General features: G+C 44.0%; 1 protein-coding gene across 4 annotated transcripts in view; it reads right to left on the reverse strand.

The window, feature by feature from the left end:
* TMEM117 (transmembrane protein 117) overlaps positions 1-18339 on the reverse strand; it is a 212780-nt gene that overhangs the window by 162524 nt on the left and 31917 nt on the right. For all 4 annotated transcript variants that reach the window (XM_081878005.1, XM_081878003.1, XM_081878004.1 and 1 more), the window contains exon 3: positions 14738-14870. In XM_081878005.1, the coding sequence (XP_081734131.1) occupies positions 14738-14870 (133 nt within the window). The remainder of the gene's footprint in view (positions 1-14737; positions 14871-18339) is intronic.

The raw sequence follows: 18339 nt of genomic DNA on the forward strand, positions 1-18339 counted from the left end.
TGCAGAAAGAGAACAGAACAGACTTTGTGGTGAGCACATTCTGAAATTGCTCTGACCAGAAGAAAACTGACTTGTCCATCCCTAGAATGAAAGAAGGCAGGATTAAAAAAAGATAAAATTAGAATCAGTTGTATGTTAGGCTGACTCAGATGTCTAGAACTGTATAGTGCATAGGAGCATAAATGGACAAAGGGAATAAGCCTGTACTCACATCAAAGGGGTGTGCAATTAGGTGAGCTGAATCAAGGGTCAATGAACAGGGCTCTGCTACTCACTAAAGTTTTGTAACGCCTTGTTTAATATACTTATTGTACTGTTAAGTCTCCTTGAAAGCTAAGGAGAACTTAACTGATAAAATCGACTGCTTTAATTAAAAGCACTGGAGGTTGAGCGGGTAACAAATCTCTAAAAAAACAAACCAGGAAGCTGAAAAAGCTTTGAAAATGGCAATTCGTTTTAAAGCCCTGCGACGGGTTTCCAATTAATGGTCTTTAAAAATGTACCTTACAGATTCCTAACTAGAAAAAAGGCCTGAAAATGGCACAGCAATGGGAATGCAACAATGACCGTGTGCAAACCTTGCACATTCAGTCACTTTTCAGCAAATGCTTTTGTGGTGATCCGAAAAGCCTGTGCGCGTTTTTTTCAATTAGGTTAGGAAATAAGTACATCAAAGCCACGTCCCTCGAGTATGCTGGGCAGGCAAATCCCCACCTGCTTAACACAGAAAGCATTTTATCTTCCTCCTGCTCGGGAGTTTGGTCCATCACCAAATTGATAACCATTAATGAGATTGCTACCATCCTGCGTAGAGACAAACGGCAGGCAGAGCTGTTGGACCCAGGGTACAGCTGCAGAACGCAGCGGGCCGATGTTCCCAGCTGAGCTGCACAATCTTCGCCAACAGCCGGCAACCACCAAATTGAGTGTGATTAATGAAGGATTCGCCAAATAGATGGCCTAATTAAATAACAGTGACTAATTAGTAATTAGCACACGATTTAGGCAGATAAAAGCATTTAGACACATCAGATGTAAATCTTGCCATTAAAAGAGGCACATTTAATGTTTACAGTGGTACCTCAGGTTACAGACCCTTCAGGTTACAGACTCCACTAACCCAGAAATAGTACCTCGGGTTAAGAACTTTGCTTCAGGATGAGAACAGAAATCATGCAGCGGCGGTGCGGCGGCAGCAGGAGGCCCCATTAGCTAAAGTGGTGCTTCAGGTTAAGAATAGTTTCAGGTTAAGAACGGAGCTCCGGAATGAATTAAGTACTTAACCCGAGGTACCACTGTATTGTAGATGGGTCCTCTCCCCAAACCCCCATTTCTATTTGTATGGCTTTCTTCCATGATACAGCAAGCCAAACACTTCTTGGGGATTACAAACTTTTACCTAACTAGCAGGAAAATGATGGAGAATGCATGGGGCATTACTGTAAACAAAACTTTTTTGACATTTTGATTAGGGGCTAGGGGTGACACTCAGTGATGCCCGCCCCTTTTGCAGTGGAAGTCCACTTGCACAATGGGACTTTGGGTTTTCCCTCTCCTGCCTTCAGTTCTCTGTGTGCCCCTAAAATCTGTCTCCCAAGCCTCCAAAACAGATGGGGGGGCATGCAGGGAGCTGCAGGAAGGAGGGAAGAAAATGGAAGCCCTGCTGCATGACCAGAAAACCACTCTCTCTGTGTTGGATCTCACCCCATATATTTCACATATGTTTACATAATATATGACAGGGGTTGCCAACATGATATCCATAGGTATAACAAGACCCTTGAGGGCTTCTGTGGGCACCCAGGAAGTCTTTCATTCACCTCCCCCACCCATTCTCCCCTTGGTCACGGGGTGGCAAGTGTGGTTATCATTTTCTCCCTTGAAAAGAGCAAAGACTTGAAGGAGGAACTTGACATTCTTTCCCACTTCCTCTTTCAGATAGATTGGAAAAGTGAAGAGTATGGACTGCCAATCAGCTGGAAGGTTTACATACCCCACAATGAGATTATTTCATTCTTAACTGTTCACGTACAATTATTTAAAACCCTTTTAACACCTTGTTTACTTTCAAGGGAACCAGAGAGACTCTCAAAAGCCATGGAAGAACCATCACCCACCCCCTAACTGTTGACAGCTCATCTATATTTTTCAGAAATCATCTCTTTACAAAATGCATAAATGTCTACAAGTCATGAGGCACTGGGATAGAAATCTTAAAAATGTTTAGATTTCACACCCTTTGGTTGTCCTGAGAAACTGCCTTCAACTTTTTGGCAGATGCAATCAAGAAATCCCATCTGTTTCCCACACTTAACATTTCCAAAACGCCTGCTCAAACCATATGGGTGCCGTTGTTTCTGATCAATTATTTATTATATATGGAAAAATAATTAGACGAATATGATTAATGGATGGGAGCATTGAGCACTTGCAGATGGCAGAACTAAATATTCATTTGTTGCAGAGGCTTCTTTGGGTAGGTAGAAAAATAGTGTTCCATGTATGATTTTTGAATCTCCTTTTCAGAGAGAGAGAGGGGGGGGAGGCAAGTTAAATTTTTGGCTTCCTCATCCTTATCCACCCCCCCCACCCCCATGGTAACAAAAGATCAGATGGTTCAAACTTAACAAATACATTTTCACACTAGGGCTGATTCCAACTTGCTGAAAAATTCTGGCCACAACGGGTGTGTTAAATAAGAGACTCCAAAATGCTTAGCCACAGTGCCCTCTAGCAGTCTCCCCCCTGATTTCAGAATATTCATTGCAAGTTCTAATGTAAATTCTTTTATGGAAATCGAGCTGTGAAGCGACCAAAAGAACACAGGAAAAAAATATTTATCCTATAGTAATGCAGACATTCCCAATAGCCTCTGTGTATGTGTCATATAAAGTCAACCCAATATTTCTTCCCAAGAGCTCCTTCTTTTTGTAGTTCCCAATACAAAGCCAACAGAAGGCAATCTAAGAATAGAAAGATAAGCAGATTTATATGGAGATGCCTGACCAATAGGGAGGGGTGAACCCATCAATTCTGGCTTCTCCCAGTTCTTCAATTTTCCAGTCTTGCTTCTTCACATTTTCACATTAGTTTCCACACACACACACACACACACACACACGGTCCTCATAAAAATTCGCCAGCAATTTAGTGTGAGTTGCATGTAATTTACCTAAATACAATGCATTTTTGAAGGTCATTTTCACCAATATATATATACTTGTCTTCATGCTTTAACCCAAACAGATGCCTCTTTGGGGTTGTCCACATTACGTGGCTGGAGAACTGCACTGCAAATCTTGATGGATGGCTGTGTTTTGGTTCTCAGATTGTTTCAGAAAGTGCAATTTTAGGTAGATTCGCCTTTAAATGTGAACTGAATCAAATTTATCTAACTTGAATTCACACTTTTGACTTGATTATTAGTTTCCTTTTGCTTTTTCTAACCAGCAACAGAAATACACGCCTAAACTGGCTTGCTGGGTTTTACGTATCTTTAGGCGCCAAGCAAGAACCTTCCACATCTCCCAGGCCTTTGACTAATTAAATAGGACTGCTATATGTCCAGGTTTTCCCAGATATGTCCCCGAATCGCTCAGGAAAATGGCATCCGGGCGGATTTGTGCTGAATCGGCAAAATTTCCAGGAAAACCCCGGTGTATGGCAAGTTGGGCTGTTTTTAATTTTTTTTAAATCAAAAAAGAAATCTAAGAAAAGCCCCCAAATGAATGTTTTTTGGGGAGATGTTTTTGACCAAAAAAACCCCCCACAACTCTGCCCAGATTTTTACTTTTGGGAATACGGCAACCCTAAATTAAACCATCTACAGCCTTTTTAAACTTGGCCTGGGGAGTATTGCTTTTGTTTGTTACTATGCCGTGTATTTTTGTGTTTTTATATTGTGAACCGCCCTGTGACCCTTGCATGAATGGTGGTATAGAAGTTTAATAAATAAATAAATAAATAAATAAATAAATAAATAAATAAATAAATAAATTGCATTCTAATTGCATAGGAGATCAGTGACTGAGTTGGGCTCTCATCAGAAGCAAATCAGACTCATCTCATTGGGACACACTTTTGAGTGACTGTGATACCCCCTATGCTTGAATCCTGCTTGCAAGTTTCCCACAGACATCTCAGTGGTCTCTAGAGGGGCTACTGGGCTGGGCTCGACAGGTCTGATGCAACAAATTTTTCTTATGTTCTCCTGACTCATGGCACCTGAAGAGGGCTCATTTATTTTTGCCATCTTTCCTGGATTTGCCTGCCCTTCTAGAAACCTAATAGGATTGCTTAAGGTGCAGGATAAAAACTATACAAGCAAATGGAGATAAATAAGGGCATTTAACTGTTCAACGACAAAAGCCAAAATATCCCACTGGGCATGCCCAGACCCTTGGGCCCACCTAAAAGAGCTCTTTGGATCCCAGCCAAAGCATTTAGGAAGTAAGTGCATGGATAATAAGAATTAATGACTACAAGATTAAATGTAAGCGAGTGCCTAATTAAGCTCAACTCACTGATGTCGGTGGAACTAATGGCCTGATCCTAAGAGCAGCTGTGTGGCAAATTAATGGGGCCAGCAAGTTAAATGGCTGAGGGTGCTATAGAGTGGCGGCTATGGCAGGACGACACTAGCATGCATAGGTTTTGTTGCAGCTACCACTGCTCCACCAGCCACGCATCCCCGCCCCTTGCCCTGTGCGTTGGAACTGTGCTGAATAAAGTTCTTGTTGACACCGAGCTGGCTATGCAGAAAGGACAAAGACTTTAAGGAAGCCACATACATTGTGCTTTGACTGCCTTTAGGGTGCTAATTTTCAGAAGGGAAAAATTGTATAAACACAAAAGATGTAACCGGCTGTACTTTTGAATAAACAAAGTATACTATTCATTGTATCAAATTTCAACAGAAGTCTCATAAAGTTCAATGAAAAAGCAGAAGACCCAGTGGATCAGTTATTCTCTAGTAAGTTCATGCATACGTTTCATACATCTATAAGTATCTATTCCACCTGTCTGTTCATAGAGTCCAATAATCCACATGAAGGGTTGTTACAGTTCCACAGAATCCTTTCAAATAGTCTAATACAAGGATTTCCGGAATATTAGCCTTTTTCACCATCCTAGGCTTCATCAGTAGAACAGGCTGCTATGTAATATTACAGGATAGTGGATCTTATAGCATAGTAGTGGTTGCAACAGACAGGTGGAATAGAAACTTATACATGTATGGACCTTATGCATGAACTGATCCACTGGGTCTTCTGCTTTTTCATTGAACTTTATGAGACTTCTGTTGAAATCTACAATTTGATACAATGAATAGTATACTTTATTTATTCAAAAGTACAGCCGGTTACATCTTGTGTGTTTATTGAGTATGTTTCACGTAACCATAGGTTTGTTGTTGTTGTTTTGGGAAAAATTGTATGGCAGAACACCTTTCCACTAAGCATGGTATAGGGCAGGGTTTCCCAGACTTGGGGTTCTCCAGCTGGTTTTGGACTACAGTTCCCATCGTCCCTGACCACTGGTCCTGCTAGCTAGGGACAAAGGGATTTGTAGTTCAAAAATGGCTGGAGATCCAAGTTTGGAAAACCCTGACATAGGGGAAGGACCATTGTTCAGTGGTAGTGCTTCTGAGTCATATGCAGAAGGTTCAGCAGTTGCATTAGCCCTGACGCAGTGGCGTAGCATGGGTTGTCAGCACCCGGGGCAAGGCAAGTAATTTGTGCCCCCTAAACTGTGGATTTGCACCCCCTAACCTGTGGATTTGCGCCCCCTAACCCTAACCCCCAGATGTTGTGCCCGGTGCGGCCGGCCCCCCTGCACCCCCCACGCTACGCCACTGCCCTGACGTAGGGGTTGCCCACATGGTATCCTCCAGATGTTGTTAGACTACAACTCCCATTTGACCCAGCAGACATGGCCAATGGTCAAGGTTAATGGGAATTGTAGTCCATTAATATCTCTGAATTAAAGAGAGATGGAAGCTGCAACAACGTCCCCCTCTCTTTCTAATTGAGCCCTTTGCTGAAGAGGTTTCTTTTGGAAGCATCTGGAAAATCAGCAAATGGCTACACAAATGAGTTCTTATGTCACACACACACACACACACACACACACAGCCCAGAATTCATCGTCTGGTTCACTTTCTGCCAGCTCTGTGCGGTGCAAACTATGCTTCGGTGCAATGCGCCTTCTTGACCAAAAATGGAATACCTTAATTCCGTGCATACAAAAAAATGAAACAGATCAGACATGCATTTCTGACACAGTAAATCTCTTCATAAAAGGACTGTCATGGAAAGGAAGCTTAATACGACAAGCTTGTGTCACGTCTAATCGCAGGACTTTGCCACCCCTGTTACCTCAGCACAAGCCACTTCGGATCACAGCAACTGTGACTACCTCAAGACAACTTGTTTATTGAACATTTCATTCTGATTTGGTTGTGGCAAGGTTTTACAACACTCACCCCACACTTCCCAGTGCATGGTCCCATCGCTTTCCTAGTTAGAAAAACTGCAAGAGGGTGGTGGAGTTGGTTGTGCAGGAGTGCTAACTGTGAAAACAAGATGTCGGACTCAGTGGGCCATTGGCTTGATATAGCAGGGCGATTCCTATGTCTGGTGCGTATTTTCCCCTTCAGGGAACATTTATGCTCCTTGTGTCATTTAGCAACAAGGGGGGAGGCTGGCTGGGGTTGCCACAAGGAAAGGGGAAAGGGCAGAAAATGAGGCCCAGAGAGTACAGTCATACCTCATGTTACGTTTGCTTCATGTTATGTTTTTTCAGGTTGTGTCCAGCGGTGACCCGGAAGTACCAGAAAGGGTTACTTCCGGGTTTTGCCGCTCGCACAAAATGACATCACGCGCATGCGCAGAAGCGGTGAATCGCAACCCGCGCATGCACAGACGTGCCGCTGTGGATTGCATTCCTTTCATGTTGTGAATGGGCCACCGGAATGGATCCCGTTCGTACCACTGTAATCGTGGTGACACAAATTTGAGCAGGGGTGCTCAGCTACATGAGCAGCCCTGGTGCAAATGCTTACAAGACACCGACATGTGACCCATCAAACTGAACTCCTGACTGCCAGTCATGTATTGTGAGTGTATCAGATGCTTGCCAGCTTCCCACTGTGGCAGGCAGCAAGAAAAAAGAAGGGAGCTCTTCCCACCTCTTAACAGATCTTACATAATTTGACTTGGCAAGCCACAAGTTGTGCAGCCTAGCCATATCACCAGACATCTCTAAAAAGGCGATGCAGATGCAGACCCGAAACCCTACTCCATCTATTTCACAACAAATTTAAGAGCAGCTTCTCCATTACTGCGGATAATTAGGTACCAATGCTTCATGAGCATTTTTACTGCTAAAACCCTCACTGGAGTCCACCACCACTTATCAATCAATATAGCACTTATTCAGGCTGCTAAAAACTTTCCAACAGCTGCCAATTTTGTTCTAATTTATTCCCATTTAAGCAGCACAAAGGAAGTAAAGGCAGCATTACAATGATTTACCCAATGCCATTGTTCCTCCCTCCCTCTCTCCCTTCCTTCCTCTAGTCTGATAAAAATATTTTCAAATGGACCACATAATTCTCCTTCCCCCCTCCCACTAGGTTACTTCAATTTTAATAGGTTCCAACACTGTAATTTTCATTTTTGCTTCCACTTGCGGCAATGGGGCAGAGGCTATAGCAGCAATCAGCTAGAACAATGGTCAAGGTGACATTTGCTAGTTCCCAAGAGTTTTGACGGCAGCTCCTGCTTCCTATTCATTTGCCCCATCTATTTCTATAACCTCCTTTTTTTTTGTCTGTCATGGATAAAGCATCTGTTCTGAAACATGAGCAAAGAATCCCTGCAACATTTTTATACCTAACGAGTATCGAGCATTAGGAACATGTATTAAAATTTGAACACATGTGCACAACATGTGTGTGCATGTATGTATGTGTGTATGGGGGGGGGGAAGCTGTCACAAATATACCTGGATAGTGTGAATTTGCCACTTCAGAATATCTATCTGACATCCATTTGTCTGTCCAGGCAGTGGCTCTGCTAATTAGGCGCCATTTTGAAATCTGCAGCATGGCCCAGCTTGTTGTCACATGCAGCCAGGCCTGGGAGCAGGAGGGAAAGAATAGTTCTCTAGGTGCCTCTGTCACAAAGACCCAGAACTGTACATTAAGATAAACTTTTTGCATATGGGTTGCTCCTAAGGCACAAGACATTTAGAAGCCATCACCAAAATCAAATGTATCCAAACCCAGTCTGTTCCCTTCCCCCTTCTCTCAGCTTTCCAGAGACACATCTCCCAACTTTCAAGAGATGGCTAGCTTGTTCCTCACAAGTGTTTTGACATATTCTATACCCATTGCTTTATTGACTGCATTTCACCCTTCTTCTAAGGAGCACAGGATGGCATATCTTAACACTACTCACTGCATTTTAACATATATGGTTTTTTCACATTATTGTAATTCTGTAGATATGATAATAATAATAATTTATTTATACTCTGCCCACCTGACTGGGTTTCCCCAGTCACTCTGGGCAGCTTCCAACAGAATATTAAAATACAATAACCTATTAAACATTAAAAGCTTCCCTGAACAGGGCTGCCTTCAGATATCTTCTAAAATTCTGATAGTTGTTTTTCTCTTTGACATCTGGTGGGAGGGTGTCCCACATGGTGGATGCCACTACTGAGAAGGCCCTCTGCCTGGTTCCCTGTAACTTGGCTTCTTGCAGCGAGGGAACCGCAAGAAGGCCCTCGGCACTGGACCTCAGTGTCCAGGCAGAACGATGGGGGTGGAGACGCTCCTTCGGGTAGTTTAACTAGTTTTTAACTGTAGCTTTGTGTGTATGTAAGCTATGTGTGTTTTATGTGCATTTGTTTTAATTTATGTGAGCTGCCTTGAGTTACCAGTTCTGGGGAAGAAGTGGGATAGATAGATAGATAGATAGATAGATAGATAGATAGATAGATAGACAGACAGATAGACATATATAAATAAATGTCAAGGCCCAGTTAAATCAAATCACTGGACTCAGAGTTAACTAGTATGTGCAGATCCACATAAGTAAAATGGGGTAAAATCCCCATGGACAAGGATAGTCTGGCGATGGTGATTCATGCATTTCTAACCTCAAGACTTGATTACTACAATGTACACCACATTGGGGCTACCCTTGTGTGTGGTCTGGAAGCTCCAGCTGGGGCAAAATACTGTGGCCAGACAGCTGATGGGAACAGACTACCAGCACCGCATAACTTTGATGCTTAAAAATTGTCCCTAAATTATTGAGCCAGATTCAAGATCATTCATTAATCTGCAAGGCCTTACCAACATGTGTCCAAGATATATTGAGGCCCAATCACTGAGATCAGCTGATCGTTGCCCATGGTTCAGATGCACAGTTTGTAACCTAGTGGTCTCCCTCCCAGCTGAGATTAGACAGGCATCTTCTTGCTGAACTTCAAGTACATGAGGAGACTTGCACTAAGACTTGTTCCAGCAGACATTTACAGGAAGTGGTCAGTTTTATGATAACTTTTGATGGTTCTATTGCCTCATTTTCTGCAGCCTGTTTTTATGTACCCTGCTTAGAAACGCGAATCATTAATTGGTGTCTAAATGTCGTAAGTAAAACAAGCAAATCAATAAAAATGAGGAGATTTAAATGTTCATAATATCCCAGTTAATCTTGGCTGAAACCTCCTGCTACAATTTTAAAATAGGAACAATAATTTCAACCTTGAATATCCAATTTGAGCATAGTCATATTATGAAAGCTTCACATTATTTCTCTTTCGGCAATCTTGATTATCATATTATTTTTGAGGGGGGACCTCAAGGTTGCAAGGGATTTTTGTAGTTAATTAAGAATCTTATTGATTTTTTTAATGCGTATATACAATTAAATTTGCCTGCTCTTATCTTGAGTGCTGCATAGAACAATGGCTAAAGCAGCAGGAGTAGGTGGCCTCATCTGCTGGCTTCAGCTGGGCTCTGACATGCGAGGGAATCCATTTCTCTGGTCTCTCTCTGCACAAAGGAAACCTTGACTGAATGAGAGTGTAAACGCATTCAGGGAGCTGCAGTGTATCATCCATAGGCTCTCGAGTTTGAGAAACTGTAAATTTCCTCAGGAAAAGGGAAAAAATCACCCATGGGGAATGTTGTATTATTGCTTTCATAAAAAGGAGCAAAACCTTGAAAATGCTGTCCATACAATCCAAGTACATTCCAAAAGAAACGTGAGGTGTTGCCATGGTAACCCCAGGCAACACCTTGATATAAATCTGAGGCAGAAGACTATGAAGTGGCCTGGACACCCCATTTTCTTTTACTGGTATTGGTGAGTGTGGATTCCCTGTTCCTCCTCTAGAGCAATGTTTTCCAATTGGCAGTCCGAAGACCCCGAAGAAGGTGGTCCATGGCACCATTCACATAAAAAAATACTACCACAGAGATATCAAAATTTTCAAAAGTAGGGGTCTGTGGCTTGGCTTTTGAAAAACAAGGGCTCTGCAATCGTTAGCTAACTGGGTACTACTGCTCTAGAGTCATAATTTCCTTAATGGTTTGCTCCTTTCTGCCTAACCCCAGAAGGAAGGGGGGAGAAACCAAAACAGAGCCTTGGGGCATCTTAAAAGATGTGCCCAATGTTAGTCCGACTTAAAGCAGACCCAGTGAATAAACATGCCTAACTAAGGTCCACTAATTTCAGTGGGTTTTGTTCTGGGGAGGGAGCACTTGGTTAGCGACCCCCCCTAACAAATTTATCGTGGCATATAAGCTTTAACAGGCTTTTATCAAATACACACACAAGAAGGGTAGAAAGAGTAGAAGAAATATTTGAGGTGTGTGTTCTTTTAATAAAGAGAGCCCAAAACATGAAGCAGCACAGGAGGCAAACAGAGATGCATCACGTTACAATTTCCGAGTGCAAATTTCCGATCCGACCCGATGGATGATGATCCAAGCAGGCTGGCAACCAGTAGCTGCTGGTAATGAACCGACAACGTGGCAAGATCAATAGTATAAATAAACTTCCTCCTGGCAAATATGTTAATGGGTTCTAAATGTGCTAATGGATCCCAGTTGGATGACTTTACTCTTTGAAACTTTTCATTGTTAGCTAAGGTCTGCTACAGAGCATCCTATGAGATTGATATATCCCTCACCCCACGATTTCTGGGTGGCTAAAAAAGCAGACACATCACCTTGCCAACAAAGGTCCATATAGTTAAAGCTATGGTTTTCCCAGTAGTGATGTATGGAAGTGAGAGCTGGACCATAAAGAAGGCTGATCGCTGAAGAATTTATGCTTTTGAATTATGGTGCTGGAGGAGACTCTTGAGAGTCCCATGGACTGCAAGAAGATCGAATGTATCCATTCTTAAGGAAATCAGCCCCGAGTGCTCACTGGAAGGACAGATCCTGAAGCTGAGGCTCCAATACTTTGGGCAACTCATGAGAAGAGAAGAGACTCCCTGGAAAAGACCCTGATGTTGGGAAAGATTGAGGGCACAAGCGGAAGGGGACGGCAGAGGATGAGATGGTTGGACAGTGTTCTCGAAGCTACCAGCATAAGTTTGACCAAACTGCAGGAGGCAGTGGAAAACAGGAGTGCCTGGCGTGCTCTTGTCCATGGGGTCACGAAGAATCGGACACGACTAAATGACTAAACAACAACAACAAACAGCTTATTGCTCAAAGGGAGGTTAGAGGGGGTGAGATGCCACCCACTTCTTTTCTGGCAGACATGATGAAGTCTGGCCCAACCCTACCACATAGAGGCAATTAGTGATACTTTTTTAGAAGAAGAAGAAGAAAAGCAACAACTCAGAACCATAACTGAATTAACAAGCCACGTTACCAGCCTGCCTTGAATAATTCTTCAAGAGTAACTCCGTTCTAATTAAATTCTTTTTTAAAAAAATAAAGATAAAAAATATAGAAAACCACAAACATCATTATAATTTGGGGAAAGTTCTGTATAGGCTCGTATTACTGGATTTCTGACTCTTCACAGTACATGCTGCTATGGATGGTAAGCAACACTGATCACTATTCACAGCTTTCTAAACCTTGAACCCTTTTGAAGTCCCAAAATATACCTCTCTTCTGATTTTTAAAGCCTTTTGCTGCCCTCTTGTGGTTCTTCCCAGAAATATGCTGGTGAATGATAACACACCCATATGATGTGGGAAAGGAAAGAACCGGCGCTGATTTTAGAAGGCAGTTTGGCTTTCATTCCAGTGTTTTGCAAGGCAGAAAGGTTTTGGATTCCTTGCCCTGTTTTAGATGATGGTGCCTTAACTGCTAACACATACTTCTGTGGCAGTGTACAATGTCTCCTGAAATATAATTATCTGATATCAATACATTTTGCCCTGATTCCTCAAAACACATTGAGATGGTGTAGATCAGGGGTGCCCAAACTCTTGGCATATTTTTTGGGGGGGGGATCCTTGTTGTATACACTACAAAATGTGCATTTCACAGAACATTGGGAATTCTCAGAATTATCCTCCCTCTAGACAAACAACAGGCTACACCACTCCACCACACCACAGAAAAGGGGGGGGGGGATAGGAAATGCTTCTCTGCTTGGGAAAGAGTTTTGTAAAACTCTGGGTTTTTAAAAATTAAAATCCAGAAGGGGCTAGGGGTGCTGGTGCGCATCAAAGGGTATGCGTCCATAGGGACCATCTTGTGAATCCCACACAATAATTATTGTTTGTTTGTTTGTTTGTTTGTTTGTTTGTTTGTTTGTTTGTTTGTTTTCTGCCCATCTGGCTGGGTTTCCCCAGCCACTCTGGGCGGCTCCCAACTGAATACTGAAAACACGATAAAACATCAAACATTAAAATCTTCCCTAAACAGGGCTGTCTTCAGATGTCTTCTAAAAGTCAGAGAGTTGTTTATTTCCTTGACATCTGATGGGAGGGTGTTCCACTACCAAGAAGGCCCTCTGCCTGGTTCCCTGTAACCTCACTTCTCACAGGGAGGGAACCGCCAGAAGACCCTTGGAGCTGGAGCTCAGTGTCCATGCTGAAAGATGGGGACAGAGGCAGTTAGGCTGCCCCCTATCGTGGCAGACAGTGAGAAGGCCAAGACCTGATAAGATTCAGCCAGGGTGATGTGTCCTCAGAGAGAGTCTGTTGAGATGCTAACATATAACCAGGGGAATAGTGTGGGGAGAACTAGTGGGGCTGTAGCCCCAGGCACATGGTTTTGAGGGTGCACGACCCCATCGGGATCTCCACCCTGCCTGCCTGCTGCTGGGGGTCTCTGGGCTCCAAAACACAGCCTTGCCACTGCAACCCTGGCCCCCTCGCCAAAGCCAGATGGGCTCCCCCCTGCACAGGTATGCAGCACAGTGTGGCCCGTGAACCCTCTGTGCCCCATGCCCACCCAGCAGCAAGGGTTCGGCTGGTATGGCAGGTTTTGTGCACTCTTCACACCCAGCCCCTGGTCCCTCCTGTGTGCTGCTGCATATAATGGCTTCTCTAGTATTTTGAATCCTCAAAAAAATGTGTGTTTCCTTTCATTGTTTTATGTTTGGTTTGGTTTGTTGGCTGGTTTGTGTGTTTTTGAGGGGGGAAAGCTCCCCCATTCAGCAGCAGGGATGCTTTAAATATCATCCCCCTTCAGAAAAGAGCACTTTAAAAAGAAAAAAAGCAAAAGGAAATACAGCTTCCCCAAAAGCAGGACACACCATGCAGTGGCGTAGCGTGGGTTGTCAGCACCCGGGGCAAGGCAAGTAATTTGCGCCCCCTGCAGTGAGAGAGAGTGAGTGAGCCAGGTAGGGGCAGAGAGCTGCGAGTGCGAGCGCCCCCCCCAGATGTTGCGCCCGGTGCGGCTGGCCCCCCTGCACCCCCATGCTACGCCACTGACACCATGTTTGACCAGAAGTAACCTCAACAAAATTCATGCCGTTCACTACCAGGTTCTTGACACATTCCGTTTACTCCTTCCCCCACTGCTCCCCATTTTATTGTCCCAGCTAGTAAGCAAAAACAAGGGAACGTAACAAGTTCCATACGTGACTGGTGGGCTCATGGAATAAAATAGGTCACCTGCACAGAGGCACTGCTGTGTTTGAGGAGACCCCAAGTGAGATGTCTTCTGGGGCTGCACTGTGTAGCCCTTTACTGCCCTGGTGTCCCCCAATCGCAGGGTCTGGGAGGGTTGTGATGCAGGTTATGTGTGTGTTTGTGAAACATAGAAAGAGGGAGAAAATGTGGAGAAGGAGGCGGGGGAATGCAGGTGGGCGCCACCCCCTAGTAAAATTTAAAAGACATGATGGCCTGAAATCAGCAGGCCCATGTCCTTCACTTCTTTTCTAGCCATATGCCAGAAACTGATGAGCATTAAAACAACAACAACAACCACATACACACCTCCAGGAACTCAAGTTGTATTCACCACTCAAGTTATAATTTTCAGTTATGAAAAGATTTGTGCCATATTCAAGGATAGGAATGAATCTGATTCACTCTGCAATGCAGACCTGTCACACTCAGTATGTTTTCTGGACTGCAGCTCTCATAATTCCTAACTATTGGTCATGCTGGCTGGGACTGGTGGGAGTTGGAGTCCCAGAACATTTGGAAGACCATAGGTTAGTTATGCAGTGACCAATCTGTTACGGCACCCAAAATAGCTAATTAAGAGGATATGGTTTAGGGAAAGACAGCTTACCTCATGTAACCTGCCATAAGGAGACACAGATTGTATATGTGAGAAAAAATAAAGAGGAAGAGGATGGTGCTGAAGAACATTGTCATCCAAGAGCCGTGGTCCTCTCGGAACATTTTCAATCGGAGTAATTGGCCTGCAATGAGAAGATGGTTAGAAACGTGTTAAAACAAATGTTCGCCCAACAGGTTTTCCACTGCTCTAATACGAGAGGGAGAAAACACAGGTGGCAGGTCTATATTTGCTTAGGAGGTTCAATGATTGAATCAAACTCCAATAAACATGCAAATGCGCAGGTTTGGCGAAGAATATGGTCGGCGGCTCCATTGTAAGGCATCTGTTTACATGGTAAACAGAGATACCCCTTCCCAGCGGTTGTGACGTGGCTTGGAAAACTCGTGTCACATTCATGCATACATTTGACTGCAAAACGTTTTTGGAATGGTGCAGTTTTTGTTGATTCTGTGTGAAGGAAAGAATTGGCTTGTGGCTCCCACAGAACGAGACACGCAGAACGTTGGCTCCAAAGCTCCTGCTGTGGCCTGGCACACCCTCTTTCCCACATCATAGTATTTTCTTGTTGGGCCTGTTGAGGTATTATACTAGGAAGAACAAGTGGGTGTGGGGGGTGGGGGTGAGGCAGTTTCTGGGTTGCTTGGATAATCTGGACTGCTGACTCCCAAAGGAATAATTTGGATTCCAAAGTTCTGCTGTTCCCTCAGCCCAAAGTTCCTCAAGCTAGTATACAAGTGCTCATGGGTATTTCAGTAAATGTACAAGTTTACTGGATATGGCCTGGGGTTGGGGGCTGAAAGTGGCCCTTCCACTTCTCTCCTCAGGGCACAAGCCCTCCCTAGTCACACCTGCTTCTGGCCCTACTTTGAGTGTTTTCACTTGGCTGGGGTGTGTCCTTCAACTCTGCCATCCCACCCATGACTAGGGCTGGGCAATACAGTATCTGGTTTTCAGCATCATTATATATCACCAGCTAAACAAAAACCTGCATCTAACGCTTAGATTTGGGATGCAGGTGGCGTTGTGGGTTAAACCACAGAGCCTAGGACTTGCCGATCAGAAGGTCGGCAGTTCAAATCACCGTGATGGGGTGAGCTCCCGTTGCTCGGTCCCTGCTCCTGCCAACCTAGCAGTTCGAAAGCACATCAAAGTGCAAGTAGATAAATAGGTACCGCTCCGGCAGGAAGGTAAACGCTGTTTCTGTGCACTGCTCTGCTTCGCCAGAAGCGGCTTAGTCATGCTGGCCACATGACCCGGAAGCTGTACGTCGGCTCCCTTGGCCAATAAAGTGAGATGAGCGCCACAACCCCAGAATTGGTCACAACTGGACCTAATGGTCAGGGGTCCCTTTACCTTTACCTTTTTAACACTTAGATTAGTGTTGTATGACATTCAGGAATCCTCTGTGCGTGTTGCAGAAACCTGATTGCTATCTCCATCCTGAGTAAGCGTAAGGAAGGCTACCTTACATTTGCCTGAATGCCACTCCCTGCTAACAACCAACTGATTAATAAACTTGGATTGTATTATCTGATACAAGGGGCAGTGCAAAATAACATGTGTGATGGATTCTATTTGCCTCTGTCCACAAGGGCATAGTCTATCTACAAGTAATATTTCCTGGACTCTCCTCTGTTGTGTTGCTCAGAGTAGCACATTCAGTCTCGCTAGCATGTAGGCCCTGGGCTGATTCAAGTTGGTCAAATGGGAGAGATAAGATGCCATTGGCTGCCCACCTTGCCCCACCCCCAGACTTGCAACAGCACAATCTCATCCGTACCTATTCAGAGGTAAGCCACAATGAATGATATGGCGCTTACTCCTGTGCGAGCAAGTTTAGAACTGCAACCCAAGAGAACTACTTCAACTCAGTTTGAACTGGCTTTAAGAGTCCTGTTAGCGGAGAATGTATTTCATGGGAAACGCAACAAAATAATGTTTATTGTGGCAACTCAGCCATACAGAAGAGCATTCAGCTTGGTGGTATGCTAACAATAAAGTCATTAATCTCCATCCTAACTGGATATCTACAGCATATTTTATTCTCTGTGAAAAAGCTAAACTCTTTTACTGAGTTAGAGCTACGGTTATCCTGTATTCCCATCTTAACAATTTCTCCCCCAGCCCCAGCCCAGTTCTGAGGTAAATTCTAGCCCTTTTGGTTTCAGATATGACCATGGTAGAAGTCTCTTCCTGCAATGTGATTACCCTACTTAGAGAGCAGTGTTAACCAAAAAAAGGGAGGAAAGTAGGGTGAGTGCTGACATTATTTAACGCTGAAATGTTAACATACCACTTCTTCCTAATGAGGCAATGTATAAGTAAGTGATGGCTGAGTGCCATGAGCGATGCTTCAGGAGGCAAGTCAGGGAGAACGAGCATCTAAAATAGAATCATTTCTCACAATGAAAAATACTTAAAAGGACTACAAAGCAGCTTACGCTAATGGCTTTCGCTGAAATGCTTCTATTTCAGGAAGCTAATTGATTAACACAAAAAAGCAGGTGGTTCAAACCATGACCTGTGGTACTTAAATTTTAATTGATTTTAGTGTGACTAAGGCCAGATTGACACGTATGGCAGTCCAATGAGGTGGAAGGGTCCTGGGACAGCAAGGTGGGTTGTGCCACGTCAGACAGCAGGTTGAAATACCCCTTTTGAAAAACCTTCTCATGTACAGAAGCAACACTTCCCTGCAAGTAACAAGCTAACACATCAGGAAGAGAATTTCTATGGCAATTATATGAATATCAATCAGGAACATGGGTGGTGCTGTGGTCTAAACCACTGAGCCTCTTGGGCTTGCCAATCGGAAGGTCAGCGGTTCAAATCTCCACAATGGAGTGAGCTCCTGTTGCTCTGTCCAAGTTCCTGCCAACCTAGCAGTTTGAAAACACACCAGTGCAAGTAGATAAATAGGTACCACTGTGGTGGAAAGGTAAACAGCGCTTCCGTGTGCTCTGGTTTCTGTCACGGTGTTCTGTTGTGCCAGAAGTGGTTTAGTCATGCTGGCCACATGACCCGGAAAGCTGTCTGTGGACAAATGCCGGCTCCCTCGGCCTGAAAGCGGGATGAGTGCCACAATCCCATAGTCATCTTTGACTTGACTTAACCGTCTGGGGGGTCCTTTACCCTTTACCATTTTTTAAAATGTGAATATCAAACTACAGAGATTAAATACTAAAAGCGACCACAAGAGAAGTTGGAACGAGTAAACCTTTGCAATGCCGCTTTGTGATGGAAACAAATTCTTCATAAGAACATAAGACAAGCCCTGCTGAATGCAGGAACATCTGGTTGGCCACTGTGAGAACAGGATGCTGGACTGAAAGGGCCACTGTCCTGGTCCAGTAGGCTCTTTTTATGTTCTTAAAATAAAGGCTGACCACCACCAGCTCTTCCTTAAGATAGGATTCTCCAAGTGATGCCACCTGCACACCAATAACCACACCAGCAGGCTAAAGAGGGGGAGCCTGGACAAGCAACGGTCATGGGATTCTGAAGGAAAGTTTTGTTTCTGCACATGACTAGAATGTTCAGTTCACATTGAGTTCATGAAAACATCGCATCCTGACCTGTTCTTAGTGCTT

The sequence above is a fragment of the Podarcis erhardii genome (genome assembly GCF_964252035.2).
Source record: "Podarcis erhardii genome assembly, chromosome: 10".
NCBI classification, from domain to species: domain Eukaryota; kingdom Metazoa; phylum Chordata; class Lepidosauria; order Squamata; family Lacertidae; genus Podarcis; species Podarcis erhardii.